This window comes from Homarus americanus, unplaced genomic scaffold, assembly GCF_018991925.1.
Source record: "Homarus americanus isolate GMGI-L3 unplaced genomic scaffold, GMGI_Hamer_2.0 scaffold32871, whole genome shotgun sequence".
Classification (NCBI taxonomy): domain Eukaryota; kingdom Metazoa; phylum Arthropoda; class Malacostraca; order Decapoda; family Nephropidae; genus Homarus; species Homarus americanus.
Genome location: NW_024748870.1, coordinates 3,145,732 through 3,164,842, shown reverse-complemented (window position 1 = coordinate 3,164,842; position 19,111 = coordinate 3,145,732). Strand labels below are relative to the sequence as shown.

General features: G+C 38.6%; 1 protein-coding gene across 1 annotated transcript in view; it reads right to left on the bottom strand.

Moving 5' to 3' along the window:
• Positions 1–19,111, bottom strand: part of LOC121853131 (kielin/chordin-like protein) — a 33,873-nt gene that overhangs the window by 3,207 nt on the left and 11,555 nt on the right. The window contains exons 15-26 of the mRNA XM_042347073.1: positions 18,664–18,861; positions 18,134–18,331; positions 16,131–16,328; positions 15,609–15,806; positions 14,864–15,061; positions 13,845–14,042; positions 3,454–3,657; positions 2,822–2,941; positions 2,072–2,266; positions 1,466–1,660; positions 891–1,082; positions 339–530 (exon numbers count right to left, since the gene is read on the bottom strand). Coding sequence (XP_042203007.1) covers positions 339–530; positions 891–1,082; positions 1,466–1,660; positions 2,072–2,266; positions 2,822–2,941; positions 3,454–3,657; positions 13,845–14,042; positions 14,864–15,061; positions 15,609–15,806; positions 16,131–16,328; positions 18,134–18,331; positions 18,664–18,861 — 2,286 coding nt within the window. The remainder of the gene's footprint in view (positions 1–338; positions 531–890; positions 1,083–1,465; positions 1,661–2,071; positions 2,267–2,821; positions 2,942–3,453; positions 3,658–13,844; positions 14,043–14,863; positions 15,062–15,608; positions 15,807–16,130; positions 16,329–18,133; positions 18,332–18,663; positions 18,862–19,111) is intronic.

Below are 19,111 nucleotides of genomic sequence, written 5' to 3'. Positions count from 1 at the left end.
TACAACTACAATTTTAACACCTACTAAAACCATCCTCCCGCCCAACTATTGGTAAATGCAATACAAAGTACTAAAATTTACAGCATGGATTTAGCAGCCCAAGCCCTTTGTGCTCTACATCCCATAGATAACCAGTTCCAAATCCTTCCCAAACTGAAGCATATTAACCCAACAGCCAAATTTGACAAGCTAAGTAGGAAGCCAATTCATTAAGTCTACTAGGAACTACCTTGGTATAATGGACACTTGCTCATTTCCATAAATTACAGTTAATCAAATTATAATCCAACTATTATCCCCAAAATTTCAAAAACTTTTGAACAAATTTCAGTACTTACGGGCATCTCCAAGTTAGGCAGCAGTCTCCATCCTTCAGTACAGGGTAACAGGTGGGATGAGGAGGGAGGTCACACTCGACAGGCAAGAACTTTATCCCATCTTCTGTACATCGTAGATGTACACAGGGGTCTTGCGGGTCTGACCACTCTTCTCCCAAATAATGCTCTTCGCCATATTCATCCACACAATTTCTGCTCCCATAAAGTCAAACTAAATTATCTCTACTCTTTAGTTAAGAATTTCGGTAATTATGGCAATTGTATTTTAACATTCAAAGAAATTTACTCTCCACATTTCGTGTAGTACTGTACCATGTAATGGAAACTAAAATTTTTTTTTGGGAATCTAGACCGAGGCAAGACATGTAAAGTAGAGCAATCCCAAGTAAAGCATCTCATTAGGAACGGCAGACTCTCCCCCCCCCCCAGTAGAAGATGGAAGACCCATGGAACCAAAATTTAAGCCTAGACCATTTTATAAATATATCTAGAAAAATTTGGTACATCCCATCTCGATATCACTCCATAGACAAGAATCAGGATGCAACTTACGGACACTTCCAGGTTGGACAACACCCAGAGTCATTGACTTGTCGACAGTGTGAACTGGGAGAATATGCAAGACATACTATTGGCTCTTTTGTGATGGTACCATTAATGCAGAAACATATCTCACAGGGGTTATATGGGTTAATCCATGTGGAACCCTCAATATGGCTGTCGCCTTTGTCATCTGTACAGGACCTGGAAGTTAATAAGCTGGCTTACTACAATTATTCAAAATAACCAACACATTTACTTAAATGTACAAGCAACCCCTTTAAATTTTTGGAAAGTTTAGCTTAAAAGACTTGGTACAGTACTTTTAATCCCACCATTACCACTTTTTAACTTGCAAGAGATCCCTTAAACCATGTTCAGTTTACCATCTCAAATTGTCCAGGGGTTTACTGCCTTAATCCCCTTTTTCCTCATTTGCCAAAACTCTTGCACTTTCTAAAGGATTAAATGGATTCTAGAATTAAAAATAACCAATGCGGACAAATTTCACCAAATCTTAAATTTAACCAGAAACCATAAGCTGTGGCCAAAGTGCTCATCACCCCCATAAAACTGAAGTAACTTACGGACAACTCCACACAGGACAGCATTCCCCGTCTTCTTTGGTCAGGACACAGTTTGGGTGTGGTGGAGGGACACGGCTACAGAATATTGGATGCGTCTCTATATTCCCCCGAGTGCATGTAAACATTATACAAGGATCCTCAGGGTCAGACCACTGGGACCCCTCCTCATGGGTTTCTCCATCTTCTACACAGGACCTGCAAGTTTATACAAACGGTTTACCATAACTATTTTGGTCTTCATTTTCAAATAAGGACTCAAAACAAAGCTAAAACAGAAGGTCTTGCATCCAAGAGGCTTCAGTAGTTTTCAAAGTTACACATTAACCTTCCTCTACACTTATGTTTCAAGAGAAGTCGAGGAGCCAGGGGACATCAGGAAAGTGGAATACACAGTAATAAACTGGAGTATTAAGAATTTTCATGACCAATTTTTAACCAGAATGGCTCCAGCAACTACCAATCCACAATACAGTAAAGTTTCAGGAGTAGTATGAAGTAACGAGACATTTTAAGAGGATATGAAGTCAATATGGATATAAAATTTTAAGTTATATTTGAAGCTGTAGCAGCGTTCGGATTTTATTGAAGATAGCAATTTTAACTTACGAGCACTGCCAAATCCAGCAGCAATTTCCATCAGAAACGAGGATGCAGGTTGGGTGGGGTGGAGCTCCTGGTCTACAGTATATAGAAATCTTGTCAATGCCATGTGACCGACAGTAAAGAGTGGTGCAGGGATCATTGGGGTCCTGCCACACTTCTCCTTCATAGTGCATCACCCCATCCTCATCCATGCATAATCTGGAAAGGAACTCATTAAAACTAGTCAAAGTAAAAATTAAGTGGTTTACATTAAATACAAAGTTAAATATTCTCATTTGGGATTTCCAATATACAAGCACAATAAATTCTAGAGAAAACCTGCCAAAGCATAGCTTAAGATCAAAGCTCTGGTTTTACAGCTTAAATCTACATTCCAATCTGTCGATACAAAACTCCAATCTCCCATATTAACATCCTAATTTTTATAGAACTTTAGGAAATAGTATAAAATAAATGTCTTATAAAATAAAGTGTACAGAATAGAAAAATTTCTGCACACTTATTTAAGCCATAAAGTTCACAAAGGATAGACTTTGCTAAGACAGACCCATTGACAAGTGAATGGCTTTACAATAGGACAGCCCTATTAAGGCATGGGTAGCTCAAGGTTTACAGAGATGTTGGACAAGTTCTTGCAATGCCAAAACTGCAATAATTTTTGGCAGTTCTCAGGAAAGACATCACAGCTGTATGCCAAGCCTCACAAGGGACATAACTGTTTGAAGGTTAAATTTGATCCTCCCAAAGAGTTACCTAAAGCATCTCTTGCCACAGTTTTCTTGGCAGCAGCGGTGATCCTCGTCACAGTCTTCATCACTGGCACAATAGTCAACACGTTTAGGACAGGAAGTCATGTTCACCTCTGGACAAGTCCTGCAATACAAGGCCAGATTACCATTAAAAGTATTCTTTTAGTATCCAAGTTACTCATCACTATAGCCAAACCCATTAAAACTGAAATAGTCATATTGAAGGCAAGAAGTTTCCCTCTAATGAAATGTTAGTTTATTGCAGTTTCATGTATAATTATTCATAAAGTCTTAAGCAACCAATATAAAAAATAAATACTATGTCAACAAGAATGTAAATAGCATTTCAACAACTACCTGTAGTATTCCATCATGCACCAGACAACCACCAAATTGGACTTACCGTATTTAGCCTTAGCAGGCATTAAACCTAGCAATTTATAGGAACATGACAGTTGTCAATTCAAGACAAAAAATTAACCATCATAGGAAATCAAGTCTGTACTAGTCCACTAATTAAGTGACCAACTTAATCCTGACCCAATGTAAACTAACAAACCTGCCACCCTCATTTAATATTTTATCTTCCCAAACCAAGATATTACAAAGGCAGCTTAAAATAAATTATAAACTTACGGGCAATTCCAAGTTTGGCAGCAAACGTCTTCCTTCTCTTCTGGGTAGCACCCTGGCTGCACTATGGGGTCAGGACAGTCCGTCACCTGAACCTGTATCCCTTCTCCAGTACACAAGTAATGCACACAAGGATCCAGAAGATCCCTCCACTCTTCTCCCAAGTAGTGGTCCACTCCATTTGTATCTTTACAACCACCACTTCCACTAGTTGGACCAATTTGTACATTATAAACCATTTGCTTTCTGTAATATTCTTTATTTTACAATTGCCAAGGAAATTTTACTCTAGGAAACTTAAACTTTTCATTATCAACAGGCAACCAATCTGGTTCTACAGACTTGCTGACAAGCCCAAGTCAATCTCTTGGGTCTAATTTGTGCATCTAAGTCTTTATGGCAAGCCAAGGCTAAAGTGAAATTTATTTATTTGACTAAATTCCTTGCAACATCAACCTGTCTAGCTTTTATTTCCTCAATTGCTGTACTGTACATTACAATTTTAAGAATTTACTAGACCAATAAATACACCATTGTTGGCATTCATAGAAGTTAAAACTAGTTATGCACCACCATCTGTCTAGAGCTAATGTTAAGATAATTCACAGGCATTTCTAGGTCTGGCAGCAGTCTTCCTCATTAACCATACATACAAGTTGAGGTAGAAGGCCAAAAGGTGGACAAATTTTCGAATTGGTCTTTATGCTCAAGTTAGTACACCTATAATGAATGCAGGAATTTCTAGGGGCTTTCCACTCTTCACCCAACTTATGGACTCCAGTTCCATATACATATGGTTTCAGTCCCCTTGTAGGAAAAGTAAACCAATTTAACTACCGACTTTTACACAAGACTCCAGATTTTGAGGGACAACTGGGTACAATAGTACATGGTCCCATCTAACCCAATTGGCTCACCATACCTGCAACAAGGTTTACAGTGGCAGAGTCATTTGGCAATCAGAACTTTACTTTTAATTATTCTACGAAATGAAAAATCAATGTTCTTAAGCAAGAAATCTATTCTAGACAGGATTAAAAAAGTTGGTCTACTCTTGGTAGTCTCAATTTTAACCTAATCATACCGAAGAGGTGTCCATGCCAGTCTTTAAAAGTCAACAAATATTAAAGGTGGCATCCTATAGTAAAGTAGCCAATGACAGGCCTATTCAGGAGGCTACATTCTAGGCCATTTAGTTTAAACTTTACAGTCATGTCACCAACATTAGAGATCCAAGGATTCCAAAAGTTGAAGGCACTAACAATTCTGGTCACCAACTTAAAAATAATACAGGTCATTATGCAAACTAAAGACCTATGTAAAGTAAGCAGTTCCTCCATTAACATTTATCAACTTAAAGGGCAAGAGAGATAACCAAGGAAAAGTAATTGGTGTAATAACTTCACTTGCAGCTCCACTTCTCACAGCAGTCTTGCACAATAATCTTACAACCAGCATTAGGTTGAAGACCCAGAGGACTAGTGTCTTTCCTGTCTATAACAAAGGATGTACACAGGGATCTCTCGGGGGTCCACCCAAGTCTCCCAGATTATGATGTACCCGGTCAGGCTCTAGTCCCTATGAATTATCAATGCTCAATAACCACCAGGTACACAAAACTTTTCATCCCAGGGCATTTGAAACCAACATTACATCACAAAGGGACTTGTTAACTGCTTTATAACAAGATTCTACAAGCAAGAATTCGTTTTATAAAAATATTAGAATTCTTTTTCCCAATGTTCAATTTAATACAAGCTTTTGAATAAGTAGATCAAAACCTTAAGTCACTAACTTCAGCCATTTACAAGCAAAAACAATTTGACCTATTCTGAACAAACTGCTTTCCAATGCTTGCTACTTTCAAGTCTCGAGGCAAATGGTAAAATGCCATCTTCCTGCATACAAAGTTGAACCATAACCACTCACACTACCACTTAATTACAGAATGAAATTAGACCACTCTTGTGGACTTCGATATCCATACTGTAAAAGTCATTTAAAACAGAAGAACCCATTACCAACAGGCTTAGGGATGCAATAGATCTAGATTAAATAATTCAGCAACAGGCCATCCTGCCTCATACCAAAGGCTTCATATACAGTAGGTTACCCACATCTCTATGGGCAGTCATGCCTATGGGACCCACTTTCACTTGCCACAGTCCCACTTCTGGCAGCAGTCTTCAATGACAATCTTGCAGCCAGCATAGGTCGAGGACCAGGAGATGGACAGTCTTTCTTGGACTTAACAATACCAGAGTATGTACACAGGCAGGTCATACAGGGACTGGGTCCACCCAAGTATCTCCCACATTATGATGCACACCATTCTGATCCTTACAGTCCCTGAAAATAATTCTTCAAGAACTAAAGATTTAATCTGGTATTGCAAACAGCTGCCAGACATGAAGATTAATTTACAATTCTTTTTAAACCATTACCACTTGCCACAGTCCCACCCTGACAGCAGTCTTCAACGACAATCTCACAACCAGCATTAGGTCGAGACCAGGAGATACAAAGTCTTTCTTGGACTTGACAATACCAGAGTATGCAATAACAGGTAGGTCATACAGTATCTCTTGGGTCCACCCAAGCATTCCCCACATTATGATGCACACCATTCTGATCCTTACAGTCCCTGAGAAATTATTATTCATTAAGAACTAGTCAAGTTAATTTGTATTGCCGTCAGTCCCTACCATTTACTTATTCAAATATCTATTATCCAACAACAGGATACACAAATACAAAACCATTTGATACATCCAATTGGTCAGCATTGAGAGAATATATAAATATCTATACCCTGTATTGACATGCCTAAACCCCAATATTCACAATACTAACTTTAGTACAAAAACTAAGTAAAAATTACTATCACTATAGTAGCTCCTTTAAGTGGCTTGCCAAGGGCATACTTTAATTTCTAGTTTAAGTAATCTAGAATTTATTAGTTAATTACTTTTACCTAATGTTTAATTCAACATCAGCTGAAAGAACGCTTTCAGAACATTTGGTAGGATGGCTTCCCTACTACCTACCAACAAGCCCTGTAGAACAAAAATAGTTCAAGCTTAATAGCAGAAAACTGTCCAAAGTTGGGTTAAAAATACCAATTGTCTAGCATCATCCCACACACCAACCATCCCTAACCTTTTAAAATTCATGATGTAGTCAGGTCAAAGATTTCAACACTTAGACATGTCTGGCATCCACCAGTATACACTATTGTGATCTGCCAATAGCATTAGTCATATCACATTATGCCTAAACCACAGCATGGGTTTAAGACTTCCCTCCATACCTAAGAACTTCAGATACTTGATAGCTTGGCACTGTCAAGGACTTAAACCCCACCAGATGGTCGTCTATAGCCTTACTAGCTCTCACATTATCCAGTAGATAAATCCAATCTTCTGGAAACCACCTTATTTAGATTACATTATTTATCAACCATTACTCACTTGCCACAGTCCTCACGTCTGGCAGCAGTCTTCAACGACAATCTTTGTAGCCAGCATTAGGTCGAGGACCAGAGATGGACAGTCTTTTCTGGACTTAACAATAATGAGTATGTACACAGGCAGGTCATACAGGGATCTCTTTGGTCCACCCGCTATCTCCCACATTATGATGCACACCATTCTTGATTCCCGCAGTCCCTGCACACCCTTCACCAAGAACTAAAAGATTTAATCTGGTATTGCAAACAGCTGCCAGACATGAAGATTACTTACAATTTTTTAAACCATTACTCACTCTAAGCACAGTCCCACTTCTTGACAGCAGTCTTCAAATCTAATAACCACAACTGTTACTAGGCTCGAGGACCGTGAGATGGACAGTCTTTTCTTGACTTGACAATACCAGAGTATGTACACAGTAAGTAGGTCATGTTAGGGATCTCTTGGGTCCACCCAAGTATCTCCCACATTATGATGCACACCATTCTGATCCCAGTCCCTGAGAAATTATTATTATTCATTAAGAACTAGTCAAGTTAATTTGTATTGCAACAGCCAAGTCAGTCCCTACCATTTACTTATTCAAATATCTATTATCCAAATGTAACAGGATACACAAACATAAAACCATTTGATACATCCAATTAGTCGCATTGAGAGAATATATAAATATCTATACCCTGTATTGACATGCCTAACCCAATATTCACAATACTAACTTTTAGTACAAAAACTAAGTAAAAATTACTATCAATTATATAGCTCCTTTAAGTGGTTTGCCATGGGCATACTTTTTAATTTCTCTAGTTTAAGTAATCTAGAATTTATTAGCACTACTTTTACCTAATGTTTAATTCTAACATCAGCTTGAAAGAACGCTTTCAGAACATTTAGGCAGTATCTTACTACCACCACAGTTTTCCTGTAGAACAAAAATAGTTCAAGCATTAGCAGAAAACGTCCAAAGTTAGTTAAAAAATACCCAATTGTCTAGCATCATCCCAAGCACCAACCATCCCTAACCTTTAAAATTCATGATGTAGTCAGGTCAAAGGATTTCACAGACATGTCTGGCATCCACTAGTATACACTATTGTGATCTGCCAATAGCATTAGTCATATCACATTATGCCTAAACCACAGCATGGGTTTACCTTCCCATAACCAAGAACTTCAGATACTTGATAGGCCAAGTACTGTCAAGGACTTAAAACCCCACTGTAGATGGTCGTCTATAGCCTTACTAGCTTCTAGCAATGTCTTGATAAACTTCAATCTTCTTGGAAACCACCTTTCTTAGACATTACATTATTTATCAACTACATTACCTACTCCCCACACAGTCCACGTCTGGCAAGTTAGTCTTCAACCCACAATCTTGCAGCCAGCATTAGGTCGAGGACCAGGAGATAATAGCCTCTTTACCTTAACAATACCTGTAGAGTATGTACACAGGCAGGTCATACAGGGACTTCTTGGTCCACCCAAGTATCTCCTACATTATGATGCACACCATTCTGATCCTTACAGTCCCTGAAAATAATTCTTCATCAAGAACTAAAGATTTAATCTGGTATTGCAACAGCTAAGCCAGACACATGAAGATTAATTCTACAATTTTTTAAACCATTACTCACTTGCCACAGTCCCACTCTTTTGACAGCAGCTCCCAAATCTAATAATCTCTACAAACTTTGGAAGCATTAGGCTCAGGAGGACCAGGAGATGGACAGTCTTTTCTTGGACTTGACAATACCAGAGTATGTACACAGGTATATTACAGGATCTCTTTGGGTCCACCCAAGTGCTCTACATTATGATGTGCACACCATTCTGATCCTTAAAGAACCTCGAGAAATTATTATTCATTAAGAACTAGTCAAGTTAATTTGCATTGCAACAGCCAAGTCAGTCCCTACCATTTACTTATTCAAATCTATTATCCAACAACAAGATATTAAATACAAACCATTTGATACATCCAATTATCAGCATTGAGAGAATATATAAATATCTATACCGTATTGACAGGCCTACCAATATTCACAATACTAACTTTTAGTACAAAACTAAGTAAAAATTACTATCACTATAGTAGCTCCTCTAAGTGGTTGCCAAGGGCATACTCTTAATTTCTAGTTTAAGTAATCTAGAATTTATTAGCACTACTTTTACCTAACAATTCAACATCAGCTTGAGTTAAGAATGCTTTCAGAACATTTAGGCAGCATCTTTTACTACCACTAACAAGCCTCTGTGGAACAAAATAGTTCAAGCATTAGCAGAAAACTGTCCAAAGTTAGTTAAAATACCAATTGTCTAGCATCATCCCACACCAACCATCCCTAACCTTTAAAATTCACATGATGTAGTCAGGTCAAAGGATTTCCAACACTTAGACATGTCTGGCATCCAATTCAGTATACTATTGTGATCTGCCAATAGCATTAGTCATAATTTATTGCGCCTCAAACCATGGGCTACACTTCCATAACCAAGAACTTCAGATACTCTTGATGTAGCTGGCACTGCCAAGGACTTAAACCCCACTGTAGATGGTCGTCTATAGCCTTACTAGCCTACATTATCCAGATAACCAATCTTCTGGAACCACCTATCTAGATTACATTATTATCAACCATTACTCACTTGCCACAGTCCCACGTCTGGCAGCAGTCTTCAACGACAATCTTGCAGCCAGCATTAGGTCGAGGACCAGGAGATGGACAGTCTTTCTTGGACTTAACAATACCAGAGTATGCACACAGGCAGGTCATACAGTATCTCTCGTCCAACCCAAGTATCTCCTACATTATGATGCACACCATTCTGATCCTTACAGTCCCTAAAAATAATTCTTCATCAAGAACTAAAAAGATTTAATCTGGTATTGCAAATGTTGCCACAGACATGAAGATTAATTTACAATTTTAAACCATTACCACTTCAAGCCACAGTCCCACTTCTGACAGCAGTCTTCAAATCACAATCTCAATAACCAGCATTAGGTCGAGGACCAGGAGATGGACAGTCTTTCTTGACTTGACAATACCAGAGTATAATAGTAGGTCATACAGGGATCTCTTGGGTCCACCCAAGTATCTCCCACATTATGATGCACACCATTCTGATCCTACAGTCCTGAGAAATTATTATTATTCATTAAGAACTAGTCAGTTAATTTGTATTGCAAATGTACAAGTCAGTCCCTACCATTTACTTCTTATATTCAAATATCTATTATCCAACAACAAGATACAAATACAAACCATTTGATACATCCAATTGGTCAGCATTGAGAGAATATATATAAACATTCATACCCTGTATTGACAGGCCTAAACCCCAATATTCACAATACTAACTTTTAGTAATAAAACTAAGTAAAAATACTATCACTATAGTAGCTCCTCTAAGTGGTTTCTGCCATGCATGTTTCTTTAATTTCTAGTTTAAGTAATCTAGAATTTATTAGCACTACTTTTTACCTAATGTTTAATTCAAATTATCGCGCTTGAAAGAATGCTTTCAGAACATTTAGGCAGTATCTTTACTACCACACTAACAAGCCCTGTGGAACAAAAAATAGTTCAAGCATTAGCAGAAAACTGTCCAAAAGTTAGTTAAAAATACCAATTGTCTAGCATCATCCCACACCAACCATCCCTAACCTTTAAAATTCATGATGTAGTCAGGTCAAAGGATTTCAAATTACCTAGACATGTCTGGCATCCAATCCAGTATACACTATTGTGATTCGCCACATTAGTCATATCACATAGAAGAGTGCCTAAACCACAGCATGGGTTTTCTAAGACTTCCTCCATAACCAAGAACTTCAGATACTTGATAGGCCAAGTACTGTCAAGGACTTAAACCCCACTGTAGATGGTCGTCTATAGCTCACTAGCTCTACATTATCCTGATAACCAATCTTCTGAAACCACCCTTTCTAGGGATTACATTATTACTCAACCACATTACTCACTTGCCACAGTCCCACGTCTGGCAGCAGTCTTCAACGACAATCTTGCAGCCAGCATTAGGTCGAGGACCAGAGATGACAGCTTTGACTTAACAATACCAGAGTATGTACACAGGCAGGTCATACAGGGATCTCTTGGGTCCACCCAAGTACTTCCCACATTATGATGCATCACCATTCCTGATCCTTACAGTCCCTGAAAATAATTCTTCATCAAGAACTAAAAGATTTAATCTGGTATTGCAAACAGCCAAGCTTCGTATATGAAGATTAATTCTACAATTTTTTAAGTCCATTACTCTACTTCAGTTACAGTCCCACTTCTGACAGCAGTCTTCAACGACAATCTCACAAATCGTTATTAGGTCAGAGGACCAGAGATGATTGTGTCTTTCTTGGACTTGACAATACCAGAGAGTATGTACACAGGTAGGTCATACAGGATCTCTGGGTCCACCCAAGTATCTCCTACATTATGATGCACACTTGATCCTTACAGTCCCTGAGAAATTATTATTCATTAAGAACTAGTCGTTTAATTTGTATTGCACAGCCAAGTCAGTCCCTACCATTTACTTATTCAAATATCTATTATCCAACAACAGGATACACAAATACAAACCATTTGATACATCCAATTGGTCAGCATTGAGAGAATATATAAATATCTATACCCTGTATTGACATGCCTAAACCCCAATATTCACAATACTAACTTTAGTACAAAACTAAGTAAAAATTAATATCACTATAGTAGCTCCTTTAAGTGGTTTGCCAAGGGTATACTTTTAACTTCTAGTTTAAGTAATCTAGAATTTATTAGCACTACTTTTACCTAATGTTTAATTCAACATCAGCTTGAAAGAATGCTTTCAGAACATTTAGGCAGTATCTTTACTACCACTAACAAGCCCCCAGAACAAAAAATAGTTCAAGCATTAGCAGAAACCGTCCAAAGTTAGTTAAAAATACCACTGTCTTAGCATCATCCCACACCAACCATCCCTTTAACCTTTTAAAATTATGATGTAGTCAGGTTGTGCTGATTTCACAGACATGTCTGGTATCCAATTCAGTATACACTATTGTGATCTGCCAATAGCATTAGTCATATCACATTATGCCTAAAACCACAGCATGGGCTTAAGACTTCCTCCATAACCAAGAACTTCAGATACTTGATAGCCAAGTACGTCAAGGACTTAAACCCCACTCGTAGATGGTCGTCTAGCCTTTACTACAGTTCTACATTATCCCGATAACCAATCTTCTGGAAACCACCTTTCTAGATTACATTATTTATCAACCATTACTCACTTTGCCAGTCCGCACGTCTGGCAAAGCAGTCTTCCACAATCTTGCAGCCAGCATTAGGTCGAGACCAGGAGATGGACAGTCTTTCTCGGACTTAACAATACCAGAGTATGTACATAGGTAGGTCATACAGGGATCTCTTGGGTCCACCCAAGTATTCCCACATTATGATGCAACAATCATTCTGATCCTACAGTCCCCTCGAAAATAATTTCATCAAGAACTAAAAGATTTAATCTCGTATTGCAACAGCCAAGCCAGACATGAAGATTACCCTACATAATTTTTTAAACCATTACTCACTCTAAGTTACAGTCCCACTTCTGACAACAGTCTTCAACGACAATTCACAACTGCGCATTAGGTCGAGGACCAGGAGATGGACAGTCTTTCTTGACTTGACAATACCAGAGTATGTACACAGGCAGGTCATACAGGGATCTCTTGGGTCCACCCAAGTATCTCCCACATTATGATGCACACCATTCTGATCCTTACAGTCCCTGAGAAATTATTATTCATTAAGAACTAGTCAATTTAATTTTGTATTGCAACAGCCAAGTCATTCCCTACCATTTACTTATTCAAATATCTATTATCCAACAGGATACACAAATACAAACCATTTGATACATCCAATTGGTCAGCATTGAGAGAATATATAAATATCTATACCCTGTATTGACATGCCTAAACCCCAATATTCACAATACTAACTTTAGTACAAAACTAAGTAAAAATTACTATCACTATAGTAGCTCCTTTAAGTGGCTTGCCAAGGGCATACTTTAATTTCTCTAGTTTAAGTAATCTAGAATTTATTAGCACTACATTTTACCTAATGTTTAATTCAACATCAGCTTGAAAGAAAGCATTCAGAACATTTAGGCAGTATCTTTACTACCACTAACAATCCCTGTAGAACAAAATAGTTCAAGCATTAGCAGAAAACTGTCCAAAGTTAGTTAAAAATACCAATTGTCTAGCATCATCCCACAACAACCATCCCTAACCTTTTAAAATTCATGATGTAGTCAGGTCAAAGGATTTCAACACTTAGACATGTCTGGCATCCAATTCAGTATACACTATTGTGATCTGCCAATAGCATTAGTCATATCACATTATGCCTAAACCACAGCATGGGTTTAAGACTTCCCTCCATAACCAAGAACTTCAGATACTTGATAGGCCAAGTACTGTCAAGGACTTAAACCCCACTGTAGATGGTCGTCTATAGCCTTACTAGCTCTACATTATCCTGATAACCAATCTTCTGGAAACCACCTTTCTAGATTACATTATTTATCAACCATTACTCACTTGCCACAGTCCCACGTCTGGCAGCAGTCTTCAACGACAATCTTGCAGCCAGCATTAGGTCGAGGACCAGGAGATGGACAGTCTTTCTTGGACTTAACAATACCAGAGTATGTACACAGGCAGGTCATACAGGGATCTCTTGGGTCCACCCAAGTATCTCCCACATTATGATGCACACCATTCTGATCCTTACAGTCCCTGAAAATAATTCTTCATCAAGAACTAAAAGATTTAATCTGGTATTGCAACAGCCAAGCCAGACATGAAGATTAATTTACAATTCTTTTTAAACCATTACTCACTTGCCACAGTCCCACTTCTGACAGCAGTCTTCAACGACAATCTCACAACCAGCATTAGGTCGAGGACCAGGAGATGGACAGTCTTTCTTGGACTTGACAATACCAGAGTATGTACACAGGCAGGTCATACAGGGATCTCTTGGGTCCACCCAAGTATCTCCCACATTATGATGCACACCATTCTGATCCTTACAGTCCCTGAGAAATTATTATTCATTAAGAACTAGTCAAGTTAATTTTGTATTGCAACAGCCAAGTCAGTCCCTACCATTTACTTATTCAAATATCTATTATCCAACAACAGGATACACAAATACAAACCATTTGATACATCCAATTGGTCAGCATTGAGAGAATATATAAATATCTATACCCTGTATTGACATGCCTAAACCCCAATATTCACAATACTAACTTTAGTACAAAACTAAGTAAAAATTACTATCACTATAGTAGCTCCTTTAAGTGGCTTGCCAAGGGCATACTTTAATTTCTCTAGTTTAAGTAATCTAGAATTTATTAGCACTACTTTTTACCTAATGTTTAATTCAACATCAGCTTGAAAGAATGCATTCAGAACATTTAGGCAGTATCTTTACTACCACTAACAAGCCCTGTAGAACAAAATAGTTCAAGCATTAGCAGAAAACTGTCCAAAGTTAGTTAAAAATACCAATTGTCTAGCATCATCCCACACCAACCATCCCTAACCTTTTAAAATTCATGATGTAGTCAGGTCAAAGGATTTCAACACTTAGACATGTCTGGCATCCAATTCAGTATACACTATTGTGATCTGCCAATAGCATTAGTCATCACATTATGCCTAAACCACAGCATGGGTTTAAGACTCCCCTCCATACCCAAGAACTTCAGATACTTGATAGGCCAAGTACTGTCAAGGACTTAAACCCCACTGTAGATGGTCGTCTATAGCCTTACTAGCTCTACATTATCCTGATAACCAATCTTCTGGAAACCACCTTTCTAGATTACATTATTTATCAACCATTACTCACTTGCCACAGTCCCACGTCTGGCAGCAGTCTTCAACGACAATCTTGCAACCAGCATTAGGTCGAGGACCAGGAGATGGACAGTCTTTCTTGGACTTAACAATACCAGAGTATGTACACAGGCAGGTCATACAGGGATCTCTTGGGTCTACCCAAGTATCTCCCACATTATGATGCACACCATTCTGATCCTTACAGTCCCTGAGAAATTATTATTCATTAAGAACTAAAAGATTTAATCAGGTATTGCAACAGCCAAGCCAGACATGAAGATTAATTTACAATTTTTTTAAACCATTACTCACTTGCCACAGTCCTGGTATTCATTAGGGTTTACAAGTTTTGCAATGATAAAGCTTACTGTACAAATTAAATTCCCAAAAAGCACTATGAAACCTGACGAGTTATGCCTCTAACTTAAGAATAATGCCATCAAGGTACTCTGCAATATTGTATTGGCTATCCCACATCCCAATCTAAAAGTACCAATTGGCCCCCCCCCAGAATTTTACACCCAGATTCAGGTATAGGACCAACTCAAGAAACTGCTTTACCACCAACAAGCCAATACAACACTTCACCCAAGTACAGCAGCTATCAGCAGTGAAGTTAAACCTTAACTCTTAATTGCCAGCTCCGAGATACAGGACTAAAGCATACCCACAGTATATTGGATTTTGGCAACTACAGAGAAACTAAATGTTTAGAAAAGCACCAGAACTATAGAAAAGATTCAATCATTACTTACTCGCCACAATCCCACTTCTGGCAACAATCAACAACGACAACCCTGCAACCAGGACCAGGTCGAGGACCCAGAGATGGACACAGCTTGCTCGACTTCTGTATACCAAAGACTGTACACAGGCAGGTCACACAGGGATCAGTTGGGTCCACCCAAGTGTCCCCTAGATTATGTGAGAATCCACTTGCATCTTTACAGTCCCTATAGATCAAAAAAGTTATTTCAGACAGAATTAAGCTCTGCCATGTTAAAAATTAACTTGCATGTACACAAATACTGCATCAAGGTTTTTCTTCATACAACAGCAAAGCCTGTCTTGACAATAAAACACTTTATTCATCCATATAATTACCAGCAGAAGTATCTTTTACCTTAACCCAAGGTTACTCGAGACCTTCATTACTAACTACTGTAAAGTCTGAATATACCAAATAAATGCACTGTAGGAACAGATCTACAGGGTCTGAAAATGAATACCCTAAAAACATCAGGATCACCAAAAAAAATTGGGTAATCTCGACTTACTTGCCACAGTCCCACTTCTGGCAGCAGTCTTCAATGACAACCTTACAACCAGCATTAGGTCGAGGACCCAGAGGCCTACAGTCTTTCCTGGTCTTCACTATACCAAAGGATGTACACAGGCAGGTCACACAGGGATCAGTTGGGTCCACCCAAGTCTCCCCCAGATTGCGAGATACACCTCTCTCATCTACACAGTCCCTAATAAATTAGTCAATGAGAATTAGTCTAGTGTAACATGCAATAATGATTCAGTTAATATCCAAGGGGGTGTCTGCAAGATTCCCAAATGTCTACCCTTCAGCACTAAGAGTGGTCGAGAGACTTTCTGCATTAATCCACTCCAACCATTTACCCATAGTGTAGGGTTTATAATGGACTAGATTATTTTTGTTCAATCCAGAATGAGACAGCCTAGCTTACACCTAGGTATGTTAATGCCTAGCAATAACTCGCCAGGCCAACAGGGAATAAAACATCTAATAATTACTTGATAAGTAACACTATTAGGACACATTGCTACCTGGCATTTAATTGCCATTCTCCAAAGGTTTATATTGGACTAGATTATTTTTGTACAGTACAGAATTAACCCCATTTATATATTCAAAAGGGAATAGAATTTTTATCAATTGTGGGATAAAAATTGGTCCCATCCGCAAAGAGAATACAAAATTCAAGCAACACATTCTGGATGAAAATTTATACCCAAAACTTCCAAACCCACCATTGCAAGAAATTAACCATTCTAATTATTATCTCCAATTCATTACTCAAGCCAGTGAAAATAGAATGTACTCTGCCTCAATATTGCATTCTCCCATAGTTTACTTCAAGAAAAAAGGAACCAGAGATTCATAGACCAGTTGAACACCGGAAAGTTATTCTCAAGCCCTTTAATCCAATTGTTGCAGGCAAAATTAGGGCCTCAAATCACACATTTACAAAAACCAGGAGTCCCAAATTTAAGCACAGTAAAGTGCCATTTGTCATGCAGGTTAAAAATGCTTACCACCTTACTACTAGGACACCAGTTCACATCTAACAAGTGCACTGGTCATTTAAGGAACAGCCTTTACAATTTCAGTCCCTAGGGTTTCACAAAATTATTCTACAATGCGAAACAGTTAGATTAAAAAAGTTACCAAACCATTTATTTTACCAATTTCCAACAAACTTGTGAAAGCTAAACCAAAAGAGAACTTTTAAATAAATGCCCCCACTAAAGTAAAGCCTGCTAGGCCCAGTGAGTAATGCAGGTTTCTACACTCTTTAAGTTTTACAGAAATTAAATTCTAGGAACTGAAAATTCAGGAATATCCAAAGACTGCTCAACTCCAGATTTTTCAGTTACCAGTACAGTGAATCCTCACTTTACACGGTAAATTCAACCCACGGCGGCCCGCGTAAAGTGAGAAACACGTAAAGTGAACAACGTAACATGTGGGATTAATTGAAATAGACTGGGCCGACACCCCAAACTCCACTTTTTCAGACAATACCTACATTGTAGTAAAAATAACTTAATTTTATGATGGTATGCACACAATTAATAATTAAGAGAAATATCAATAATATTAGGGTCTAACACTTACATTAGAAAAGATGGCTGGGCACAGACAAGGGGTTGGTTCCAAGGCAGAGGGCAGATTATTGGCCCTCACCTCTATCCACCACAAATCTTAAACGGCCTCTTTGTCAAACCCCTCAATGTCCATATCCTCACTCATTATCACTGACTTGGGCCGGCTGTGGTGGGTGAAGAACTCTAAGGTTTTGATGACTGGGCAACCTTGTGCACACCCTGCTCACGCCACTCTCCACATAAAGGGGTACACGCACCGCGGAAAGTGAGCATTCCGGTTTCGGCAAAGTACCGCATAAACGTGGAAAGGCGTAATGTGGAACCGCGTAAAGAGAAGGTCGACTGTATTAACAAGGATTAAATTAGCATCTAGAATGGAAGATCTACTCTAGATCAAAGGTGGTTTTCAACCATTACTTACTTGCCACAGTCCCACTTCTGGCAGCAGTCTTCAAGGACAACCTTACAACCAGCATTAGGTCGAGGACCCAGAGGTCTACAGTCTTTCCTGGTCTTCACTATACCAAAGGATGTACACCGGCAGGTCACACAGGGATCAGTTGGGTCCACCCAAGTCTCTCCCAGATTGTGAGATACACCTCTCTCATCGACACAGTCCCTAAGAATTTATGGTGAAAATAAATATTTGTACAGAATTAAGCTTCAGCCATACCATATTAACTTAAATTTACATCTAAATTACACATTCGATTAATATAGCCACTTTTATTCTCTTAACCACCCATTTACACACTTCTGGCAGCTAACCATGGCATGCCAGTGAAAAGCAACTGCATTTACTTATTTCCCTTTTGAAATACCAGCTCAAAAATTAAACAGAACCCAGGGTACTTAAGATAGGAGACAACTGCTCAAAACTTAAAAATTAATCTCATAGGTTTACATCGAATCAACAGGACTATATAAAATTATTTATCAACCATTACTCACTTGCCACAGTCCCACTTCTGGCAGCAGTCTTCAATGACAACCTTACAACCAGCATTAGGTCGAGGACCCAGAGGTCTACAGTCTTTCCTGGTCTTTACTATACCAAAGGATGTACACAGGCAGGTCACACAGGGATCAGTTGGGTCCACCCAAGTCTCCCCCAGATTGTGAGATACACCTCTCTCATCTACACAGTCCCTAAGAAATCAACGAGAATTAGTCTAGTGTAACATGCAATAAGGATTGTTGATACCCAAGGGGTCTGCAAGAATCCCAAATGTCTGCCCTTCAGCACTTCAACACTGTTAAGACTTTGTGCATTCATCCAATCCAACCATTTACCCATAGTGTAGGGTTTATAATGGAGTAAATTACTTTTGTTCAATCCAGAAGAATATGGCCTAGCTTACACCTAGGTAGGTTAATGCCTAGCAATAACTCACCAGGC